Source organism: Saccopteryx bilineata, chromosome 3, assembly GCF_036850765.1.
Source record: "Saccopteryx bilineata isolate mSacBil1 chromosome 3, mSacBil1_pri_phased_curated, whole genome shotgun sequence".
NCBI classification, from domain to species: domain Eukaryota; kingdom Metazoa; phylum Chordata; class Mammalia; order Chiroptera; family Emballonuridae; genus Saccopteryx; species Saccopteryx bilineata.
The window spans coordinates 310,585,201-310,608,145 of NC_089492.1; the positions used below are offsets into that span (position 1 = coordinate 310,585,201).

Below are 22,945 nucleotides of genomic sequence, written 5' to 3' on the forward strand. Positions count from 1 at the left end.
CCCTGGTCAGGGCATACAGGAGAGGCAACCATCTCCCTCCCCCCCCTTTCTCTCTCTCTCTTCCCTTAGTGCAGCAATGGCTCAACTGATTCAAGCACATTGGCTCCCTCAGCCTCCCCCCTCCCTGCCCTGGGCTGAGGATGGCTCCTTCAAGCCTCCACCTCAAGTGCTAAAAATAGCTTGGTTGCCAGCATGGCCCCAGATGGGGTTGTCAGATGGATCTGGTTGGGGCACATGCAGGAGTCTGTCTCTCTATCCGCACTACTTTAACTTAAAAAAAAAAATAAGTAGAGCACGGAGATAAGAAGATAGATAAATAAGAGAGGAAATAAAAGAAATCGACAGCCCAGGAAGCCCAATATGAAATTAGTAAGAGTTCCAGAAAGAAAGAATAGAGAAATGGAGGGAAGAGGGAAATCATAATTTAAAGAAATTGAGAATATTTCCCAGAATGAATGACATGAGGATATGATTAGAAGGTCAAGCCATGAAAATCACTGAAGACCCATTGCATGATAATGTCAGCACACCAAGGACAGGAGAAAAGAAAAAGCAAGTCACAGACAAGCCTTAGGAATCAGAATAGCTTTAAATTTTTCAACAGTAAGTTAGAAGTTAGAAATTAGAAGGCAAACGCTGGCTGGTTGGCTCAGTGGCAGAGCGTCAGCCGGGCGTGTGGATGTCCTGTGTTCGATTCCCGGTCAGGACACACAGGAGAAGTGACCATCTGCTTCTCCACCCTTCCCCCTCTCCCTTCTCTCTCTCTATTCCCCTCATGCAGCCATGGCTCAATTGGTTTGAGCACACTGCCCAGGCACTGAGGCTAGCTCCGTGGAGCCTCTGCCTCAGATGCTAAAAATAGCTCCATTGCGAGCATGGTCATAGATGAGCAGAGCATCGGCCTTAGATGGGGGCTGCTGGGTGGATCCTGGTCGAGACATACACAGGAGTCTGTCTGTCTATCTCCCCTCCTCTCACTTGGAAAAGAAAAAAAAATAGAAGGCAATGGAGGGATGCCTTCAAACATCTGAAGGAACAAGGTCTCCAGCCCAGAATTTTATATCCAGCCAGATGGCCCATAAGAGTACAGATGTTTCCAGATATGCAACATCTCTAAAATTATACCACCCCCCACCATGTGTTTTTCAGGAAGCTCAAAAGAACAAGAGAGCCAAACCCAGAAAGTGAGACTTGGGATATGATATGATCCAAACCTGGGGATGGAGGGGTAAAGGGATGACGTCAAGATGCAGACTATGCACCATACTGGAGCAGGCCGGAAGGCCATGAGGGAAACGTCTTCCATAAGGTGAAATTAATGGAGTACCTGATGCATCTGAATATATGAAGAGAATCATATACGTGCAGTCCCTGGGTTACAAATGAGACGGGTTCTGTAGGTTTGTTCTTAAGTTGAATTTGTAGGTAAGTTCGAACAAGTACATTTACCTCTTAAATGCAACTAAGACAGATGTTTGTCTTAACATAATATTTGTTTTTACCTTTCTGTGCATATAAATACTTAAACATTTTCAAACTTACAGAACCTATCTCGTTCATAACTTGGGACTGCCTATAGTTAACAGAGAATGTGGGTTTGAATTTGTTTGGCACAAAGAAAACTCAGACACTAAACAACTGGAAAAAAAAAAAAAGAGAGACAATTATTAACTCCAGGAAAAACAAAGACTTGTGTAGGAGAGGAAAGGCGGCATGGTTTACTACTTGTGACAGCTGTAGGAGCATTTACACAGTTACAGCCGATAAACACTATGCATTCACCCAGCCAGGATCGCCGTGTGGGAGGCCCGAGTAACTTAACTAGGACTATGAGTGTGTTTCTTCCATTGTGAGAAGTGAATGGAAAATGCCTAATATTAAATAATCAAGAAGTAGCCACACAAACATGGTATTTAGACGAGGATATAAATGACACAATAAATTAGGTGAAAGCAGGTTCCCCTGGGGTGGGAGAAAAGGAGGCCAGGCTGGTGGGGACTGTTGGATTTCATTTTTAAAAATTTCGTATTTGACTCTCCAAATTATGTGGACCTATAACTGATAAAAATAGAAGTGAAAATGAGAAAAATGTAAAAAAGGAATACTGGGGAGAAACAGAATCCAGCAGAAGCAAGAAATCATAAGAGGTGACAGTAAGACACTCAGGGATGTCCCTTGTGAATTCCTGCAGCTTCTGGGGGGGGGCACAGGGTGACTCTGGGGTTCTCAATGCCTGAGTGAGGGAACGCACTCTAGGGGTTGAGATGGCCAATTATCAAGTTCCAGCTCGGCCAATCAGCAGCAGTGGGATCTTGCAATGCCTTAGTTTTCCCCATTTATAAAATGGGAGTAATAATATTCACCTATGATATGCTATAGGTTGAATTGTGTTCATACAACATTCATATGTTAAGGTTCTACTCCAGTGCCTCAAAGTGTGTCCTTGCCTGACCTGTGGTGGCGCAGTGGATAAGGCGTCAACCTGGAATGCTTAGGTCTCTGGTTCAACACCCCAGGCTTGCCTGATCAAGGCACATATGAGAAGCAATTGTGAGTTGGTGCTTCTCATTCCTCTCTCCCTCCTGTTTTTTTTCTCTCTCTCTCCTGCCTCTAAAATCAATAAGTAAAATCTTTTTTTAAAAAAATGTGACCTTCATTGGAGACAGGGTCTTGACAGAGATACTCAAGTTGTAATGAGGTTATTAGGGTGGGCCCTAATCCAACAGGACTGGTCTCCTTATAACAAGGGACATTTTGGACATAGAGACACACACAGATGGAAGGTAGTGTGAAGACACAGGGAGAAGGCCTGACCAGGCAGTGGCGCAGTGGATAGAGCATCGGACACGGAGGACCCAGTTCTGAAACCCCAACATCGTCAGCTTGAGCACGGCCTCATCTGGTCTGAGCAAGGCTCATCAGCTTGAGCCCAAGGTTGCTGGCTTGAGCAAGGGGTCACTCAGTCTGCTGGAGCCCCTCAGTCAAGGCACATATGAGAAAGCAATCAATGAACAACTAAGACACCGCAATGAAGAACCAAAAGCCAAGGAGAGAAGCCAGAAACAGATCCCTCTGCCACAGCCCTCAGAGAGAGCCAGAAAGCCGTCTAGCCTCCAAAGCTGTGAGACAATACATTTTTATTAGAGTAGCTCTAGAAAACAAATAATGAACTTAAGTGATATATAATAAACACTATCGTAAATTTAAAAGATCTGGGGATGACCAAGCATTGGCAAGGATACGGAACAAGTGGAACTTTCCGGCACTGCTGATGAGTGTAAATTGGTGCAACCACTTTGGGGAACGTCTGGCAGTATGCTTTGAAGCTGAGCATCCATCTCCCTATGACCCAGCAGTTCTACTCCTGGGAATTTACCCAGGAAAAAAGTGTGTACGTCCTCCAAAGACTTGTACAAGGATGTGCATAGTAAAATACAGTAATCATAATGTCCAAACACTGGAAACAACCCAAGTGTTCACCAACAGAAGAATGAAAGAATTCTGGTATGTTCACATAATGGTATACTCAGTGGGATACAGCTAATGAACACACAACCTGGTAGAAATGTTGGGCAAAACAAGCCAGACGCAAAAGCTGCTATACACATTGTTTGACTCTGTTTATGAGATTGATATTCAAAACCAGGCAAAACCAGTTTACAGTGATGCCCTACGGTGAATGGTAGCACAGAGGGAACCTTTCTGGGAGTAGGATATTTTCCACGCCTTATTCTGGATGCGACCACATGGAGGTGTAATGCATACATAGACAATCAATGAGAGATTTGTGTATTATATTGTAATAAAAAGATAAAATATAAAAAGACAGGAGAGTAAGCCTTAAGCTATTTTTACTCAGTAAGGGCTAGGGTTGTGTCTGACATTTGGATGAAAAAACAAAAACAAAACAGTACAGGGACCCCCTGTTCTCTGAACTCAAGGACAGGATAGATTTAGATTTATTTATTTATTTATTTATTTATTTATTTGAGATGGGGCTGGTGTCCCTTGCTGGTCACACAGTCACCTATTCCTTCAAACTCAGGAACCAAGTAGATTCAGGATATGGGGTTCCTCTCCCACACACCAGTTCCTGAATTCTTGCTCTTTGAAAATAGGACAACATGGCCTGACCAAGTGGTGGCGCAGTGGCTAGAGCATCGGACTGGGATGCAGAGGACCCAGTTTGAAACCCCAAGGTGGCTGGCTTGAGCGCAAGCTCACCAGCTTGAGCATGGGGTCGCTGTCTTGAACATGGGATCATAGACATGACCCCATGGGCCCTGGCTTGAGCCCAAAGGTCGCTGGCTTGAGCCCATAGGTCACTGGCTTGAGCAAGGGGATCACTTGCTCTGCTGGAGACTCCCCTCCCCTGCCCAGGGCCCAGGCACATATGAGAAAGCAATCAATGAACTAAGGTGCTGCAATGAAGAATTGATGCTTCTCATCTCTTCGTTCCTGTCTGTCTGTCCTTATCTGTCCCTCTTTGACTCTCACTCTGTCTCTGTCAAAAAAAAAAAAGAAAGAAAGAAAAGAAGAACAACATGGACTAGGAAAAGGAGGGGTGCCTGCAGTAGTAACAGGAAGGAAGGTCCTCTGGCCTCTTGGGGAAGAGCACTTTGTGGGCATGAAGCAGGGGTGGGTGGGGAGAGCCTGGGAAAGCTGCCCTGCCTTACAGAAGAGAGGGAAATCCCAGGGGCCTTCCTGGAGAGAGGGACTGAGGAGGACAAAATGGAAGAAGGGGGAGAAGGGAGGAGTTAGTTGGCTGGTTGGGAAGGGATCTGGGGGTGAGTAAGGAAGTGAAAGAGTCCCAGGGTGGGTGGCATGGCCAGAGCTCCCTGAAGTTTCACATTCAAGATGAAACATTTTGCATTTAGTTGATGTATATATACTGGGCTGCCCCACAGAGCAGGCACATGCCACCGTGGCTGTCTTGCACATCTGAAATACGGCCAGCCTGAAATGAGATATGCTGTGGGTGTAAAGATTTCCACAATTTCATGTGGGAAGAAAATATGCCAAAGGTCTCAACCATTTTTGTACTGATTACATGTCACCATAATATTTCAAATAACTGGGTTAGGTAAAATATATTATTAAGATTAATTTCATCTGTTTCTTTTTATGTCTTTTCATGTGGCCGCTAACAAAGTTACACTTACAGAGCAGCGTGCACAGCATTGACACTGGCCGGGGCTGGCAGCCACGCCCCCCACTTCCCCCACAGTCCAGCACACACAGGCCCGATGTCAGTGGGGGCTTTTGTGGGGACTAAGGAACGGGTGGGTTCCAATTCTGACTAATAGGCTCTGGACCCGGGAAAACACTTGGGCCAGTGAGATGGTCCAGAAAGTGAAATCATGCAAAGAGGAGCATGAAGAGGCTGACCCTGAGAAGTCTGGAAATTTACAGAATTCTTAGGAAAGGGAGTTGGAGCCAATGCTTTCTAGATGCTAAAGGTTAGAGAAACTGAGGTGGCACCTGGGGGTCAGGGCAAGCAAAGGAAGGGATGAGGATGGGGAAGAAGAGGGAGAAGTACAAGTAAGAGAAAAAAGTGTCAACCTGGGACGCTGAGGTCCCAGGTTAGAAACTCAAAGTTGAGGCGGGGTTGCCTGCTTGAGCGCAGGATCATCCACATGATCCCATGGTTTCTGGCTTCAGCCCAAAGGTCGCTGTCTTGAAGCTCAAGGTCACTGGCTTGAGTCAAAGGTCTCTGGTGTGAGGAAGGGGTCACTGGCTCAGCTGGAGCCCCCCACCCCCCGTATAAGAAGCAATCAATGAACAACTAAAGTGCTGCAACTAAGAGTTGATGCTTCTCATCTCTCTCTCTTCCTGTCTGTCTGTCTCTCTCCCTTTCACTCTGCTCTCTTACTCAAATCAATGGGGGGAAAACAGTGCTGTTAAGCACCCCAAGAAACTGTTAGGAACTCAATGGCTATGGGGACACGATAACCGCAGCACTATAAAGGAATATATGGAAAATTGGTCTCTAGAGAGAAGAATGAATAAATGCACAATTTAAAAAACAACCATTTTAGCCTGATCTGTGGTGACGCAGTAGATAAAGCATCAACCTGGAATGATGAACTCACTGGTTCAAAACCCTGGGCTTGCTGGGTTGGGGTACATACAAGAAGTAATTGTGAGTTGATGCTTCCCAACTCCCTACCTTCTCTCTCTGTCTCTCCTCCCTCTCAAAATCAATCAATAAAATATTTTTTAAAATAGGCCTTGGCCGGTTGGCTCAGTGTATAGTGTCAGCCCAGTGTATGGATGGGTTTGATCACAGGTCAGGGCACATAAGAGAAGTGACCATCTGCTTCTCTCTCCTTGCCTCTCCCCTTCTCTCTCTCTCCCCCTCTCACAGCCAGTGGCTTGGTTGGTTCAAGTGTTGCCCTGCCCTGGTGTTGAGGAACACATAAGCTTCAGTCACTAAAAGAAATAGCCCTGCTGATTAGAGCATCAGCCCCAGTTGGGGCTGCTGGGTGAATCCTGGTCGGGGAGCATGTGGGAGTCTGTGTTACTATCTCCCTTCCTCTCACTTAAAAATAAAAAAAATAAATGAATAAACAAACAAATAAATAAAAACAAATATAAAAAACTCTTTTAGGCCCTGATCAATTAGCTCAGTTGGTTAGAGCATCGCCCCAGAACACTAAGGATTCGTGGTCAGACCACATATGGGAAGTGACCAATGAATGTACAACTAAGTGGAACAACAAATGAATGCTCCCCTTCTTTTTTTTTCTCTGTCTCTTCAAAATCAATCAATAAATTTAAAAAATCTTTTTAAAAACCAACTATTTGTCCTGTTCTGTGCTATGTCCTATCACCTCTGCTCATGATTCTCTGGACTCAGTACACACCTTAGACCTCCAGCAAGGGAGTGCTGCTCTGGACCCACGTTTCTGAGGACCCCGCTCCCCACCTCCCTGCTGCGGAGTCCCTGGGGCCAGGGGTGGTGCCCAGCCAAAATCAGCACCTCCCTTGGAGCTTATTATTTCCCAGCCCTAGGAAACTGTGGTAGACAGAATGATGGCCCCTCAAAGACATCTGTGATTAAATTAAGGATTTTAGGATGTGGAGATGATTCTGGATTATCCATATGGGCCCAATATAATCACAGGGTCCTCATAAGAGGGAGGTGGAAAGGTCAGTCAAAGAAGGGGACATGTGACTATGCCAGCAGAATCTGAGGGATTCAGGGCCCCGAGCCAAAGAATGCAGGCAGCCTTGGGAGGATGGGAAGGGCAGGAGAACAAGGTGCCAGCTTCTCTCAGGGGACTTGGAGAGTTCTAAACTTAAACTTATTAGCCTTTCTGTTTCGTAATGTATATATGTCAAGGAAGGAGGATCCAACAAGTTGAATGGTTTGCTAGCTTGATTTATAAAGTTTAAATAGTAGATTTACGGTATGGGAGCCTTCATATGTACTCTTGGGCTGACCCTGGAAACATCAGCAGTAGGCCTGCCCAAAGTCTTGGTTAATAAAGAAAAGCTTATTACCAAAATCACCTCGTGCTGATGATACTTCAAGGGGAGGGTCAAGGAGAAAGTGGCAATTCCTTGAAGGGGTTAAAGTTGGGCAGAGAGAACAGCAGTTTCAGGAGATGAGAGAAAGATGGTAAGACTGATAAGAAAGTGCTGAAGTTCTCAGTATGGGAAAGGAGAGGCTTGTAGGGAAAGCATGGAGAGAACTCACAGAGATGGGAAACAAAGGACTGTGTGGCCCCCAGAAACCGAGAGAGAGGCAATAGGGCATTGGAGGGCAAGGCGCAAGAGAGAAGCTGCTAGGTGGTAAAATAAAGACTGCATGAGGGCATGACCCTGGCTGACGGCTTGGCTTCCACAATCTCTTCTTTTATCATTTCCCATAACAGAGGCTAGAAGGCTATTATACTCAATTTGCCAGCTTCCCTTGCAGCTAGGAGTGGCCCTTTGACACATTCTGAGAAACAGCCAGAAGTCCCTGTGAAAAGCATACCTTTTCCCAATAAAAAAGTCAAAATCTTGCCAGGAGAAAATCCTCCACTCTTTGACTCTTCCTCCTCCTTCTTTCCTGGAACCAAGATATGCTTCAGAGGGACAGCAGCCATATTGTGACCATTAGGCAACCAAAGTGAGCATGAAGGCCTGTACTCCAAGGCTGACGGAACAGATACATGGAGAGAAGTTTGAATTGTTGATGGTGCTAGCACACCAGCCATGGACTTCTTTTTTTTGTTTGTTTGTTTTTGTTTTGTTTTTTCATTTACTTTATTACAGAGACAGAGAGTCAGTCAGAGAGAGGGATAGATAGGGACAGACAGACAGGAACGAAGAGATGAGAAGCATCAATCATTAGTTTTTCATTGCGCGTTGCAACACCTTAGTTGTTCATTGATTTTCTTCTCATATGTGCCTTGACCGTGGGCCTTCAGCAGACCGAGTTACCCCTTGCTGGAGCCAGCAACCTTGGGTTCAAGCTGGTGGGCTTTGCTCAAACCAGATGAGCCCGTGCTCAAGCTGGCGACCTCGTGGTCTCGAACCCGGGTCCTCTGCATCCCATTCCAACACTCTATCCACTGCGCCACCGTGTGGTCAGGCACCATGGACTTCTTGTGAGAGATAAAGTAACCCTTGTCTGTTTAAGCACTCCTAACAGACCCAAAAAACTTACCTATTTTGTTGACTACCATTATCCAGTGCACAACTGTGTCTGGTACTCTTAATTTTTTAAAAAAATGAATGCATGACTTGCACATTCATTCAAAGTCTAGCTTTACTTTCTGCAACTTGTTCTGAGAGACTTCACTGTATCCTTATGCAAACCCATCTACAGGGGGTCCTTGGATTACCACAGTCTTGACAAATGATGTTTCCAGTTTACGATGCTCACTCCCATTAAAAACTGAAACAAAAAATTTAGACATGAGTATTTCAGCTTACACCATTAGCATCGTACTTATGGACTACGTGTGCGAACTAGTTTAGTTGTGCGTGGTGGAAGCATATGCAGTAACAACACAGCCTTTGAGTGAGGGAGTCGGCATCCCCTGGTACGTTTACCTACACCACTGTGGACTGTTAAAAGCACAAGTGCTCCATTTGTGTTAGGCTAGGGTGTGTTTCAACCTACACCAAAATTCAGGTTACATCACTGTCACAGGAATAGAACTGTGCCTTAACCTAAGGACCCCCTGTATTTACATAAACCAGATTGATCAGGTTTCTTTTCTTGCAGCCCAACAATTCTAAAAAAACCAGGGGTAAATAGGATCTGGTTAGGAGCGGCTACTTAAGAGGTGAGCAAAGTCTGGGCCTCGGGGTAAGGTGCTCTAAAGGAGTGGTATCCAACCACCAGTCCACCGACTGCTGCTGGTCCACCAGAAATTTCGTGCTGGTCCAGGAAAGAGTTAACCACCCTGATGCTGAATGAAGAGTATAGAGTCTGGCACTGGCCGGTTGGCTCAGTGGTAGAGCATTGGCCTGGCATGCAGGAGTCCCGGGTTCGATTCCCAGCCAAGACACACAGGAGAAGCGCCCATCTGCTTCTCCACCCCTCCCTCTCTCCTTCCTCTCTGTCTCTCTCTTCTCCTCCCGCAGCCGAGGCTCCACTGGAGCAAAGTTGGCCCAAGCACTGAGGATGGCTCCATGGCCTCTGCCTCAGGTGCTAGAATGGCTCTGGTCACAACAGAGCAACACCCCAGATGGGCAGAGCATCACCCCCCAGTGGGCATGCCGGGTGGATCCCGGTTGGGCGCATGCGGGAGTCTGTCTGACTGCCTCCCCGTTTCCAACTTCAGAAAAATACAACCCCCCAAAAAACAAAACAAAACAAAACAAACAAACAAAAAAAGAGTATAGAATCTATAATCTGTCCACCACAAATTTCACACTGGTCAGTGAGAGTTAACCACCCAGCGGACTAGCACCGGTTGGTGAACTGGCACTGGTCTGTGGACTGGCACCAGTGTGTGAACTGGCAGTTGAAAACCACTGCTAAAGGGCATGATAACTGACCCCTCTGGTCCCCTGATACCCCACTCCACCCATTCTCCACATGGCAGCCAGCCAGAGGAGACATTTATAAACAAATAAAATCACACCCCGCCGCTACAAGTCCCCTCCCCATGGCTCCTGTATATGCCCTAACCAAGGAATCAAACCAGCGACCTCCATGATCTGGGACGACGCTACAGCCAACTGAGCTATCCAGCCAGGGCTTAATATTTATTGATTTTCAGAGAGACAGAGAGAGGAAGGAGGGGGAGGGAAGGGAAGCATTTGTTGTTCCACTCAGTCATGCATATTTTTGGTTGTTTCCCCACGTGTTCCCTGATTGGGGGATCGAACCCACAACCTTGTTGTTTTGGGATGATGCTCTTAACAAATTGAGCTAACTGTTCAAGGCCTCTCACTGCCCTTTGATTAAAACCCAGCCATGACCTCATACTCGAAGGTCACACCCCATGTCCTCCTCTCATTTATCCTCAGACTTGAGCTCTCCATTTTTCAGCCACATTGGCCTTCTTATGTTCCTCCAGAAAGCCAAGACCACTCCCAACTCAGGTCCTTTACACACCCTGTTCCTTCAGCCTGCAAGGCTCTGCTTTTGTAAGTCTACCTGGCTAGCTCCCTCACTCCCTTCAGGGCTCTGCTCAAGTCACCTCCTTTAGGCCCACCCTGAACACCCTGGTGAATATATCCCAGCTCAGTCATACTCTAGCTCACCAGGACTTTCTGAAACAACCTTGCTGATTTTTCTGCTTGCATATTTATAGTTTGTTTCCTACCTCTAGACCCTAAGCTCCCTGAGGACAGGAATTGAGGTCTAATTGTCCACTGTGTGGTATAGAATAGGGGCCAAGAAAGTAAATGCATGCTGAGTGACTAAATAAAGGCGAGACAGGGAGAGATCTACTGTGAGAGAGCTTCGTTGTAACCTTGAACTGTACTTTGGGTCCAAAACTTTTATTATTATTATTATTATTATTATTAGAGAGAGAGAGACAGAAAGAGAGATGAGAAACATTAACTTGTAGTTGCGGCACTTTAGTTGTTCATTAATTGCTTCTCATATCTGCCTTGACCACAGGGTCCAGCCGAACCAGTGACCCCTTGCTCATGCCAGTGACCTTGGGCTTCAAGCCAGAGGCCATGGGATCATTTTGATAAACCCATGCTCAAGCGGTGACCCCGTGCTCAAGCTGGCAAGCCTGTGCTCAAGCTGGTGACCTCGGGGTTTCCAACCTGAGACCTCACTCAGCATCCCAGGTTGACGCTCTATCCACTGCGCCACCACGGGTCAGGCCAGTAACTCAATTTAATCCAAATATTCACTCCATTGAGTTCATCCCTAATAGTAACAAAATGATAATGATGATGATGATAATGATGAGGATGATGACAGCAGCAAACAGACAGTTGTGCTAGGCACCTCTCTGAGTGTTTTACATGGATTAACTAACAATAATAACCAAATAATATATTATATTAACTAATAACCATAATAGTTCTTATACCAACCTTATGAGGTGCATCCTCTGTTACCCCCATTTTACAGAGGAGGAAACTGAGGCCCAGAGAGGTTGAGTGACTTGCCCAAGGTCATACAGCCAAGAAGGGACAAATCCAGGATTTGAACAACTGGATCCCTACCATCACAAGGACCCTATTTCTGGGAGGAGGGGTTCACCCCCAACCTTAGTGACCTCTGCCTTCCAAGCTGATCCACCCCGCGCTGACCCCTGACCCCTCGCCATCTCCAGTCTCCTCAGGACCCCACCCCCGCCCCCGCCCCTGGCCCGAGTCTGCGCTGACCCTGCCTTGAGCTGAATGAGCGCTTCCTCTACGCGGGGCTGGTTGTAGCGCACCATGTAGCTGTGCATGTCGGGGTAGTTGCTGCGGATGTTTTTCTCCGTGGACCCATTGGGCACTGTCCCAAATTTCAGGGGCGGGTACTGCTCCTGGGGCCGCTGGAACTGGAGCAGAATGGAGAGTTACTAGGGCGCCCCTTGGGGGCATCTGGGTAGACACTTGCCAACTGCAGGTCATCCCAGTGCAGAAGTGTTTCTCAAACTTGCTCACAGTGGGAAACGCTATGCCCCACCCACAGATACCTATGCATTCACAGATATATACATATATATATACACACACACACACACACACACACACACCTAATCAGTAATATTGAAATATTTAACACCCAGCATGGCCTGATTGTGGTCCAGTCAAAAAAGGCACTGGCTACAGTATAGAACTTAAGAAGGCTCCTGGAGAACCCTGAGATTCCAGGTGTTAACCTTTAACTTGCTGGATCATGGGAGGTCCCAGGGGCGGGGGCTGGCCTGGTGGGCAGGGGTTGCTGGGGAAATTGTTATCTACCAATCTGTTCAGAAATATTCACTATTTTAAGAACAGATGTAGCCAGACAGGTGTGTGCTAGGTCAATGTCAAGTGTGTGTATGACCAAGACAAATGTTTCATAAAACCATACTATTCCTTATTTTGTAAGATGCAGTATACAGTTGAACATACTTTTTTTTAACATATTTTTTATTCTGTTCCATTCCATTAAAAAATATTGCTTGTGGCCATCCTGTGAATTGATTTCTCCACCTTCTGAGAGGTCATGACAGCCAGTGAACACACCGTGACTCGCGACAAGCAAGTACAGAAATGGAGAGTCAGCATTTATAGCAATTTGGCAGAATAATTTTACATCTTTTGAACCTCAAACATTAAAATTTGCATGTCTTGGTTTTAAATTTTACTCTTTTAGTAATTAATTTCTATTGTATTTTACAAAGGCATTGGTCTCCACTGGATTAGAAATTTCAAAAATTAGTTCTTCATCACGGTTTCAGAGAACTGATGGTCTCTAGACTCTCCCATTTGACACTGCTATCTCTCAGACATTTCAGGGGACACATTTCCCCTGAAAATATTTAAATAGTTTATTGTGAGCTTCAGAAGTCTCCCATTTTGGAACTCTTTCTGGGAAGAGACCTCCAGGAATTCCCCTCTGGCCTCCCATGTGACAAGTTCTGTAATTCGAACCCCAGCCAATCCCCCCTCCCCAAACATACACACCTTTCGGTCACTGAGCCCAGACACAGTGTCCACGTACTCCTCCTGGATCATGAAGGCGGCCAGGTTGGCTGTGTAGCTGGCAAGGAAGATGACAGCAAAGAAGGCCCACACCAGCACCATGATTTTGCTTGTGGTACCCCGGGGGTTCTCCACAGGCACCGAGTTATTGAACACCAGGGCCCAGAGCAGCCAGATGGACTTTCCAATAGTGAACGTTGAGCCACCAGGGCCTGCAGGGGGCCAGGAGGGGAAACATGTACCCAAAATCCCTTCTGCTTAATGAGGGAGCAGAAAGAAGTACAATTCCCAGTGGCCCCTGGGGCCTCCACCACCTTAAGGAGCCACAGCTCTACCCCAGTGATGGGAAATGTAGTTCTGTGTGTGGTCCAGGTGCTCTGAGGTAGGGGATGAAGGGGACTCACGCTTGCCCGTGGCCAGGTTGCGGTTGTAACCGACGGGACTGAGGTACTCAAAGATGAAAACAGTGACGGCGACCACAGTGAGGCACATGACGAACATCATCACCCACACGGCGGGGCTGTAGGGCTCTGGGGGCAAGGGGATGATCATGGCTCAGCCAAGCAAAAGACTGGGGGACCACTGACATGTAACCAAGGTGCAGCCCAGATGTGACCCCTTCTGGGCTCTGCCCCCTTCCCAGATTTTCCATCTTGGAGACAGCCTCACTGTCCACACAGGCTCCTGGGAGCCAGTCTTTCTCAAAAACTGCCATCTCAGCCAGTTCTGTGGTTTTAACCACCAAATGGAAAGTGTCTCCTAAGTATGTTTCCTGAGCCCTAAACCTGAGTCTCCTTCTCTCCCTGGCCATCCTCCCAGGCCATTCACGTCCCACAGTGAGCCCAGCACCAACACCCGGGTTCCCCATCCTGGGCGCCCACCATCTGTCCAGTTACAACTCAAACCCCCATTGCCATCCTTTCCCCCTCCCGTTCTCCCCCTCACCAGCCACAGCCTGTCAGTTTCCAGTCCCTCCTCCTGTCTCCACTCCTGGATCATGCCTTGTCCTCTCTCCCCAGTCTCTCCCTTCAATCCTGCCCCTCCTTCCCATGGCCCAGAGATGACCTGACCTCTCCCGGCTCGCAGTCCTCAGTGGCTCCCCAGCACCCCAGGACAAAGTCCACACCTTCAGCCGTGCTCCTGCCCTCCTGTCCAGCCTGAGCACTCTCTCAAGAGCCCATCACTTTAACACCCCAGAACTCAGTTCCCCGATGAGCCACACCCTCTCTGCCCTGGTCTCCACAGCTTCCCTGCCAGAGGTGCCATCCTGATGTGTCCATCAGACAAACTCGAGCTCATGTGTCCCCTCCTCACACTGCCTCTGGGAGTTCACTGACAATATGCCATTTCCTTGAGATTAGTGCTGGCTGATTTGATTTCCATGGGCCAAGTGCAAGCGGCTAGGACTGCCTTGTCACAGCAGAGTCACCACCCTGGACTGTCACTGCAGCATCTGAGGACATGCCTGTTGTCTCCACTCGGCAACATGGTGGGTCATGTATATGACCTTGTCACTCCCCTGCTGAAAGCAGGGGCCCCATGTGGTGCATCTCAAGGTGCCCTGCAGAGACCTTGGTGCAAAAAGGAAGCCACAGAGGCATCTTTGGGGAAAAATACAGAAAACAAAACACAAAGGAAGGCTGTTCTTTCTCCCAGCACCTCCTCCTCCCAGGAGCTTTGCTCAGACTTCAGAGAGCAAGCAGGAACTGACAAGAACTGCTGCTCTTGGCCGGATGTTCACCTCTCCTTCTGTCTTCCCCAAGCTCAGTAAATGAGATCTCTATCCTGTTCCAATCCACCTCAAAGTCACCAGCCCATTCGGGTGTCAGCTTTCTAATCACATCTCAAGCCTGTCTCCTTGTCTTAACCTCGCCGCCATCTTTCTACCATCGCCTGTAGTTAAAGACCTGGCCGCTTCAGTAAGAGTACAACCCAATCTTCCTACCGAGGCCCAGGGCGGCCTCCCTCTAAGCCCTCTCATCGCTTCCTCCTCCACGCAGGAGCCACACAGGCCTCCTGCTAGTTCACAAATACTCCGTGTACATTCTTACCTTCATGCCTTTATCCTCGCTGTTCCCTCTGCCTAGAATGCTTTTTCAGACAGATCTACACAGGACTGAGTCACCTCCTCAAAGGGGCCTGCCTGCCCAACCACTGTAGCACCAAGCCTATTCCTTTCCTTCTCTTCCCCTGGCTTAATTTCTCATAGTATTTGATACCATCTTAAGTGATTTTGTCCGTGTATCCCTTTAAGAGTATATTTCCTGTCCCCTGCAGAAGGCCAAGAGCTCTTAGAAAGCAGGGATTTGTGTGCAGCTCAGAGCCTGGCACACACTAGGTGCTCAGTAAACCCTGTCTGATGGTGAATTGAGCCTTTACTGTGTGCCAGGACCATGCTAATCTCTTGCCTCATTTTATTTTTCATTTTATATCTATACATATACTGGGGAAGACTTGGATTTTGTGGGCCCTGAAGCTCATATAATTTGTGTTCCTTTTCTTAAAAAGAACACAAAACCCAGAATACAAAGTCAGATGCAGGGCCTTGAAGAGGCTGTGCAAAAGGCTCCTGAAGCTAACCTAGCTTCATGGTTAAAATGCTTCTGGTAATAAAAATTACTGAGGCTCAGGAGTGAGGCCACTTCACCGGAGTCACACCGCGAGCACAGGCAATTCCAAATGGGGCTGGCGCACACAGTGCCCCCTGCCTGAGCATCCCAGGGCCCCAAGCTCACCGAGGAAGGCTGAGGGGGACACGGTGCCGTTGCTGCGTGCCACCATGACGCTGATGCCTGTCTCCACGAAGGGGACGGAGAAGTCCACGATCTCAGATCGCTCCTCATTTATGGTGAGGGAGCCGATAGCCATGTCTGCACGCTGGTAGAACACCTGGGGTGAAGGCGAGGAGGGGGTGAGGGAACCTGGCTGGCTTAGGTAGACATAGGCAGAAGGCAGGCAATACTGGCCCCCCGAAGGAGATGAGTAACAGCGTAAGAAAGAGGCTAGAAGGATGGATGGGTGCGAAGGAGGACGCAGAGTCGGTCAGGAAAGGTGGAGGTGAAAGTCCAGGAACAGGTGGGCCTGCCTAACCAGGCGGTGGTGCAGTGGATAGAGCGTCGGACTGGGATGTGAAGGACCCAGGTTCGAGACCTAGAGGTCTCCAGCTTGAGCACAGGCTCATCTGGTTTGAGCAAAGCTCACCAGCTTGAGCCCAAGGTCGCTGGCTCGAGCAATGGATCACTTGGTCTGCTGTAGCCCCCCAGTCAAGGCACATATGAGAAATCAATCAATGAACAACTAAGGAACCGCAAAGAAGAATTGATGTTTCTCATCTCTCTCCCTTCTTGTCTGTTCCTATCTGTCCCTCTCTCTGACTCTCTCTCTGTCTCTGCCACACACAAAAATTAAAAATTAAATAAAAATAAATAAACAAATAAAAAGAGGTGGGCCTGGCAGCATCTTGCTCCCTACAGCAAGATGCTCCATCCTCCAGGCCCCGCCCCTATAGAAGCTCCACCCTCCTCACCCCGCCTCCTTCACCACAAAGGTACCTCCTCCTGGCCCTGCCCTTTCGCCAAGGTGGGGGCCTTCTCGGGGCCACGACCCCTCAAATCCAGGCGTTCTCTCTGTTTGGCCACACCCCTCTTGCCCCCAAGTTTTTCCCCTCCTGGCCCCACCCTCTCTGACACAGGGTTCCGGGTCCAGCCCTCTTTTCCCTCCCCAACCCCCGCCTGCCCGGGCACCGCCCCCACCCTGTACTGCTCGCCTCACCTCCCCGATCATGCCATTCCAGACACCATCGATCTTTTTCCCGTGTTTGCCGTTAGTGACCAGGTAGAGGTCATAACTGAAGCCGATGGTGTGAGCCAGCCGCTTCAGAATGTCAATGCAGAAGCCCTTGCAGCACCGCTTTTCTGGGCGGGGGGCATCCGGCGGAGGGCTGCGGGGAACAAGCAGGCTTGGGAACATTAGGGACCCCTCGCCTTATGCAGGGAGGAACAAGCAGCAGCTAAAACTAAGGCTAGCATTTTCTGGGTAACCTGAGACCCAAAGGAGTTACGGGACTTGTCCAAGGTCACCAAGCTGCAGGGCGGTGTGGGTCCTGGGTCCCAAGAAAGGAGAGGGCGGGGGCCAGGACTACTGGGCTTCAAAGGAGAATGAATTTGACGCTGAACTCCTGGTTCCGGGCTGTCACCTGTGGGTGCGGTTGAGCTGGGTCCGGCAGGGTACAGAGTCTCGGATGCAAGTGCCACTGATGGGGTCAGCGGGCTCCACAATGACAAAGGGCCTCTCCTCCAGCGTGGCCACCGTGAGGTGCTGCGTGTCATCTACTGGCTGCAGGAAGCGACCATAGCGGGACCATAGGGGGTACTTGAGTCGGAGAGTCTTCTGCTCCCAGCTGCCCACCTTGGCCAAGAGAAGGGGATTCAGTCTTCTCAGAGAGACTTTCCAGAATGGCCTCACCTTAGTGGCCCAGGCACCCAGTTCCTTCTCCCTCAGATCCAAGAGTCTAGGCCCCATTTCCCTCCTCCTCCTGGGTCTGGGCTCCCAGTTCTTCCCACTAGGACCCAGAAGTCCCGGCTCCCAGCTCCTGCCTCCTTCAGAGGCCAGAGGCCACAGCCTCAGCCCCCACCTGTGCCAGGACCCAGGTGTCCATGCCTGAGGGCGGGGCAGGGACTCACCACCTCCCAAGTCCTGTCTCTGGTGAGGGAGATGACCACCAGGGACGGATTCACCAGGAAGCCATCCTCATTGAAGGAGTAATCCCTGTTGTCCCAGGTAATATTCATGAAATACCTGCCCAGGAGGAAGAGATGGGGACATGTGGGGATCTTGGCTGGATTCTTGTGGCCAAAAACAGAAAAAGTCCCCTTTCTACTGACCAGACCAGCCCCCAGGTAGAATCGCTTCTCCAAGATCTTGAAAACTCCAATATGCCTTTTTTCTGCTAGGTCCTCTCCCCTCGCTGCCCAGTGCTCGCACAAGGTCCCAGACCCTCAGCCTGGGTTGAGGCAGGGGAGACCTTGAGTGTTCTGGCCCTCCCATCTCTGACTGCTGCTCAAACTCTTTGCACCTCAAACCCACTTTGTGTCCCTCAGACACTAAACATTCCCAAACATATCAAGTTGTTTCCTATCTCTAGATCTTTGCAAGTGCTGTTTTCCTGCCTGGAAAACATTAATTCTGTTCCCTTCTCATCCTGACCGATTTTTTTTTTTTTCTGAAGTGAGAAGCGGGGAGGCAGAGACAGACTCCTGCATGTGCCCAACCAGGATCTACCCAGAATGCCCACTAGGGGGCGATGCTCTGCCCATCTGGGGCTGTTGCTCCATTGCAAGGAGCCATTCTAACGCCTGAGGCGGAGGCCATGGAACCAACCTCAGCACCCAGGCCAACTTTGCTCCAATGGAGCCTTGGCTGCGGGAGGTGAAGAAAGAGATAGAGAGGAAGGAGAGGGTGAAGGGTAGAGAAGCGGACGCTTCTCCTGTGTGCCCTGGCCGGGAATCGAACCCAGGACTTCCACGTGCCAGGCCGACACTCTACTGCTGAGCCTATCGGCCAGGGCCATCCTGACCAATACTTATGTCTTCAAGACTCAGCTCAAATGTCCCTTCCTCTAGGAAGAAGCCCCCGAGGGTCTCTGGGTCCCCAGATATCTTCACTGCAATGACATCCTGCACTGTGAAGCCTTTCACACTGCCCCGGTCACCTGGCAAGATCCCCAGCTATCCCTTCACTTCCCCTGCCCAGGCCATTGATCCCCGAGCCCCATCCTTCCTGCCTCTGGGATCTCTCTGCCCCACCCCCTCCTCTCCATCCTAATAGCCCTCCTGAACCCCTGCATCGGCCTCCTGCCTGGCCTCCAGCCTCCAACTTCTCTCCTTCATTCTGTTCCCCACACTACCCCCCCCCGTGGGGGTCTTTCTACACCCAAAACTGACTTCATCTCTCCCCTGTTTATAACCCACCCATTGCTCTCCAGTGCCCCACAAGAATGTCCGAGACTCTCAACCTGGTGTCCACGGCCCTTGTGGCTTGGCTCCATCCACCTCCCAGCCTCATCACCCCCAAACCCTAATTCTCCTGCCTTCATCCACTCTGAGCTACTCTGCACCATCAACCTGCCCAGGTTTTTCTCCCCTCTGGCCTTTCCACAATGCTGCTCCCCTGTTTGGAATATTCTCTTTCTGGTGAACTCCCAACCACACTTAGAATCAAATCCAAACCCCTTAACTTGGCCTAAAAGCCCTGAATGAGGCCCATGTGTTTCTCTATCCCTCAGTCAGAGCCCCTCCCCCTTGCCCGTTAAGCTCCAGCAACACTGGCTTTCTTTCAGGCAGGCTTCTAAGCAGACAATACCTGTTGTTCTGTTTTCTCCCCCTTTTCTTCACTCAAATCTACCAATAGTTGGCTCATTTTCTTTCTTTCTTTCTTTCTTTCTTTCTTTCTTTCTTTCTTTCTTTCTTTCTTTCTTTCATTCTTTCTTTCTTTCTTTCTTTCTCTCTCTCTCTCTCTCTCTTTCTCTTTCTTTCTTTTTTTCTCTCTCTCTTTCCTTCTTTCTTTCTTGTGTGTGACAGAAAGAGTCAGAGAGGGACAGATAGGGATAGACAGGAAGGGAGAGAGATGAGAAGCGTCAATTCTTCGTTGCGGCACCTTAGTTGTTCATTGATTGCTTTCTCATATGTGCCTTGACTGGGGGCTACAGCAGACTGAGGGACCTCTTGCTCGAGCAGGCGACTTTGGGCTCAAGCTGGTGAGCCTTGCTCAAACCAGATGAGCCCGCACTCAAGCTGGCAACCTCAGGGTCTCGAACCTGGGTCGTCCACGTCCCAGTCTGACTCTCTATCCACTGCGCCACTGCCTGGTCAGGCTCTTTCTTTTTCTTACCTCCAAATTTCACATACTAAGAAAGACATTTCCTAGTGACCTCACGTAACCTAGCGTGCTAGACATTTCTTATCACAGTCTACCAGTTTTATTTTCATCTCAGAAGTTATCGCCTGCTGGTATTTCTTTTTCCTTTTCTTAGTTCCCTGTGAGATTGTAAGCTCTGTGAGAACAGGGTCCTTGTTCAATACTATATACCCTCTTACCTAAAGCAGTGCTTGGCACATAGTAGACTCTCAATAAAGGGCTTTTCAGTGAATGAATGAATGAAAGAGCTATTCATTCTTCAGGTCTCAGCTTACATATCTCCTCCTCCTGGAAACTTCCCTGTCTCCACAGGCTGACCCATGACTTGCATAACCTAGTTTGAGGCCAATCAAATTCCTCTCAGAAGGACATTGACTGTGACATTTGCAGGAATGGGTGGTGAACAGGATGAGCTGAAATTATGAGTATTAGGAGAAAGCAGAATCCCGGGTAAGTGGTAGTAAGAAAAGAACTGGGCCTTCACTGGCTAGCTCAGTTGGTTAGAGCATCATCCTGATATGCCAAGGTTGCGGGTTCGATCCCTCATCAGGGCACATATAAGAATCAACCAATGAGTGCATAAATAAGTGGAACAACAAATCGATCTCAATCTCTCTCTCGATCTCTCTAAAAATCAAACAATAAATAAAAGAAAAACAAAAACCTGAAAGGGACTGGACAGTAGTTGGGAGTGGCAAGCTCAGGGTGGTGTGTATATGGGGGTGCCTTTGCTTCAATTCCTGACATCTGGGTTTCTGTGTGTGTTTTTCCTTCCAATAAACCCCTTTTCCCCGAGGAAACTTGAATGAGACTCCGCTTCTTGCAACCAAAAATGTCCTGGCTTAGACAGTACTCTCCCCAGTGCTCTCATGATGCCCATTTAACCTCCATTACTGCAAGCAGCATGCTGTGTTGTCCTTGTCCCATTCGTGTCTGCCGCCCCTACAGGACCCTGCGTTCTTTAAAGAGAAGTCCATGGTCTTTATAATCTGTGTTCCCAGCGCCCAGCATGAGCCCTAGTTCCTAGCAGGCTGAACTCAGTATTTATGAACGAGGGATGTTTTCCTCATTCAGGGTGTTTCCCAACTCACCAGTCCTCAATTCTCCTTCCCTAGGTTTTCTTTTCCACTGTCGCCTCTTCCTAAGCTTATTTCAGGATACAGGCTTCTCCTTCCGCTCTTCTGTCACCCAATTCACCAGTTTCCCCACTCACAAGGTTTCATATGGTAGACATGCTGTTTTCCCCCACCCTGTTCTCCTATTCTAAAAAAAAATACCGTGCTATATGGATAGCTGCCCAGCTAGAGTTGATATTCTCCAATTTTCCTTGCAGCTAACCCAGGGCACATGCAAGGGCCACTTTCAAAACATCTAACAATCAGTACAACGCAGGCACTAGCCAATCAGAATCCACCTCTAACCATCGGTATGAACGTGGTAAACAGCCAGTAAGCTAGCCCATGTGACTATATTCTCACCAATGGGGGGTTAAATCTGTCCCTTCCACCTCACTTGCCCCAAAGGAAATTACTTTCCACTTCCTTTCTTTCTCCTTCTCATGAGCTGGAATTCAGATTTGCCCACGACCAAGCTTTGACTGTGGGTAAAGGAGATGGCAGAGCAACAAAGTGAGAGAGGACTGGGTCCTTGAGCGGTCACATGGAGCTACGGAGTCTCCTGGTAACCTAGACCCCGCATTTTCAGGTTGTTTGGGCCATTGGATTGTTGAGTCGTTTTGTTACTGAAGTTCAGCTCATACTCTAACTGGGGTATTTCTTAAGATGCTATAAACTGGAAGATGCACCACTATCTCTATGTACCACAAAGAAAGAAAATACTTCCAATTAAACCATTGGTTGCTTGTCGTATATGCCTTTCCCAGGCAAGACCAAGACTTTGAACCAGCAACCTCAGTGTTCCAGGCCAACTCTGTACCCACTGCGCCACCACAGGTCAAGCCCAATTAAACCACGATAAGCCATCCATTGTAAGGCATATTTTGATTTTAAAGACATGAAACTGTCAAAAAATATGCATCTTAAAATCATGAAATATAGTAATACACTCACTATGTCTTAGGTGCTTTTCCCAAATTACCTGATTTAACCCTAGAAAGGAGACCCAATTACACCCATTTCACAGAAAAGGAAACTGAAGCTCTGAGAGAGGACGTGATCTACTCGAGGCACTGAGGCAGTAAGTATCCTACGTAGTCAGGCTCTGGAGTCTTCCCCCACCCCTCCCACCCCTGCCCCACTCACCTATGTAGACTCTCCCCTCGATGGGTGCGGTTCTGGGCACGACAATCATGGCCAAGCTCAGGCAGGAAGCCATAGTCGCGCAGCAGGGCCTGGGCACCTCTGGCCACTACAGCCACGCCAGCTGCCACACGCCGGGCCAGATCATCCCGCCAACCAGCAGAGCGCACTGCAAACAGCCCGGCAGGCAGTGGGGCGCCTCCTGGCAGAAGAAGGGGCTCCCCAGGGGTGCCTGAGCCTCCGCCTCCAGCCAGCTGGGGCCCGACCATGAACCAGACATAGCCAGGCCCAGTGAGGCCAGCCTCTTCAGCTGCCCGGAACACAGGTTCAGCCTCCTCGCGGGCACAGAAGAGCAGGCGGATCTGGGCACTGACGCTGCGGAGCTGGGCGCTCAGCACGGCTTCACCTGCCCCAGGGTCCAGTGTCAACGCCCCACGGTGCTCCCAGCCCACCATACTGCCATCAGTCAGCACCTCGATGTAGGATAGGAAGGCCCGGTGGCCAGGGGCACGTGTGGTCACGGCTACAAAGGACGTCCAGTCATACTCCTCCAGCACCTCAAAGATGACCTGAAGCTGCTGCTCTGTGGATGAGCCTAGCTGCAGGAAGGTGGAGCCCTTCTCCTGCGGGGGAGGAAGAGGGTGTCAGGTCTCCTGATGGAAGGATCACAGCTGGCA

General features: G+C 48.9%; 1 protein-coding gene across 1 annotated transcript in view; it reads right to left on the reverse strand.

The window, feature by feature from the left end:
• Positions 1 to 22,945, reverse strand: part of GRIN2D (glutamate ionotropic receptor NMDA type subunit 2D) — a 37,585-nt gene that overhangs the window by 6,903 nt on the left and 7,737 nt on the right. The window contains exons 3-10 of the mRNA XM_066271650.1: positions 22,272 to 22,891; positions 17,778 to 17,892; positions 17,291 to 17,502; positions 16,867 to 17,035; positions 15,831 to 15,984; positions 13,500 to 13,625; positions 13,078 to 13,307; positions 11,803 to 11,963 (exon numbers count right to left, since the gene is read on the reverse strand). Coding sequence (XP_066127747.1) covers positions 11,803 to 11,963; positions 13,078 to 13,307; positions 13,500 to 13,625; positions 15,831 to 15,984; positions 16,867 to 17,035; positions 17,291 to 17,502; positions 17,778 to 17,892; positions 22,272 to 22,891 — 1,787 coding nt within the window. The remainder of the gene's footprint in view (positions 1 to 11,802; positions 11,964 to 13,077; positions 13,308 to 13,499; positions 13,626 to 15,830; positions 15,985 to 16,866; positions 17,036 to 17,290; positions 17,503 to 17,777; positions 17,893 to 22,271; positions 22,892 to 22,945) is intronic.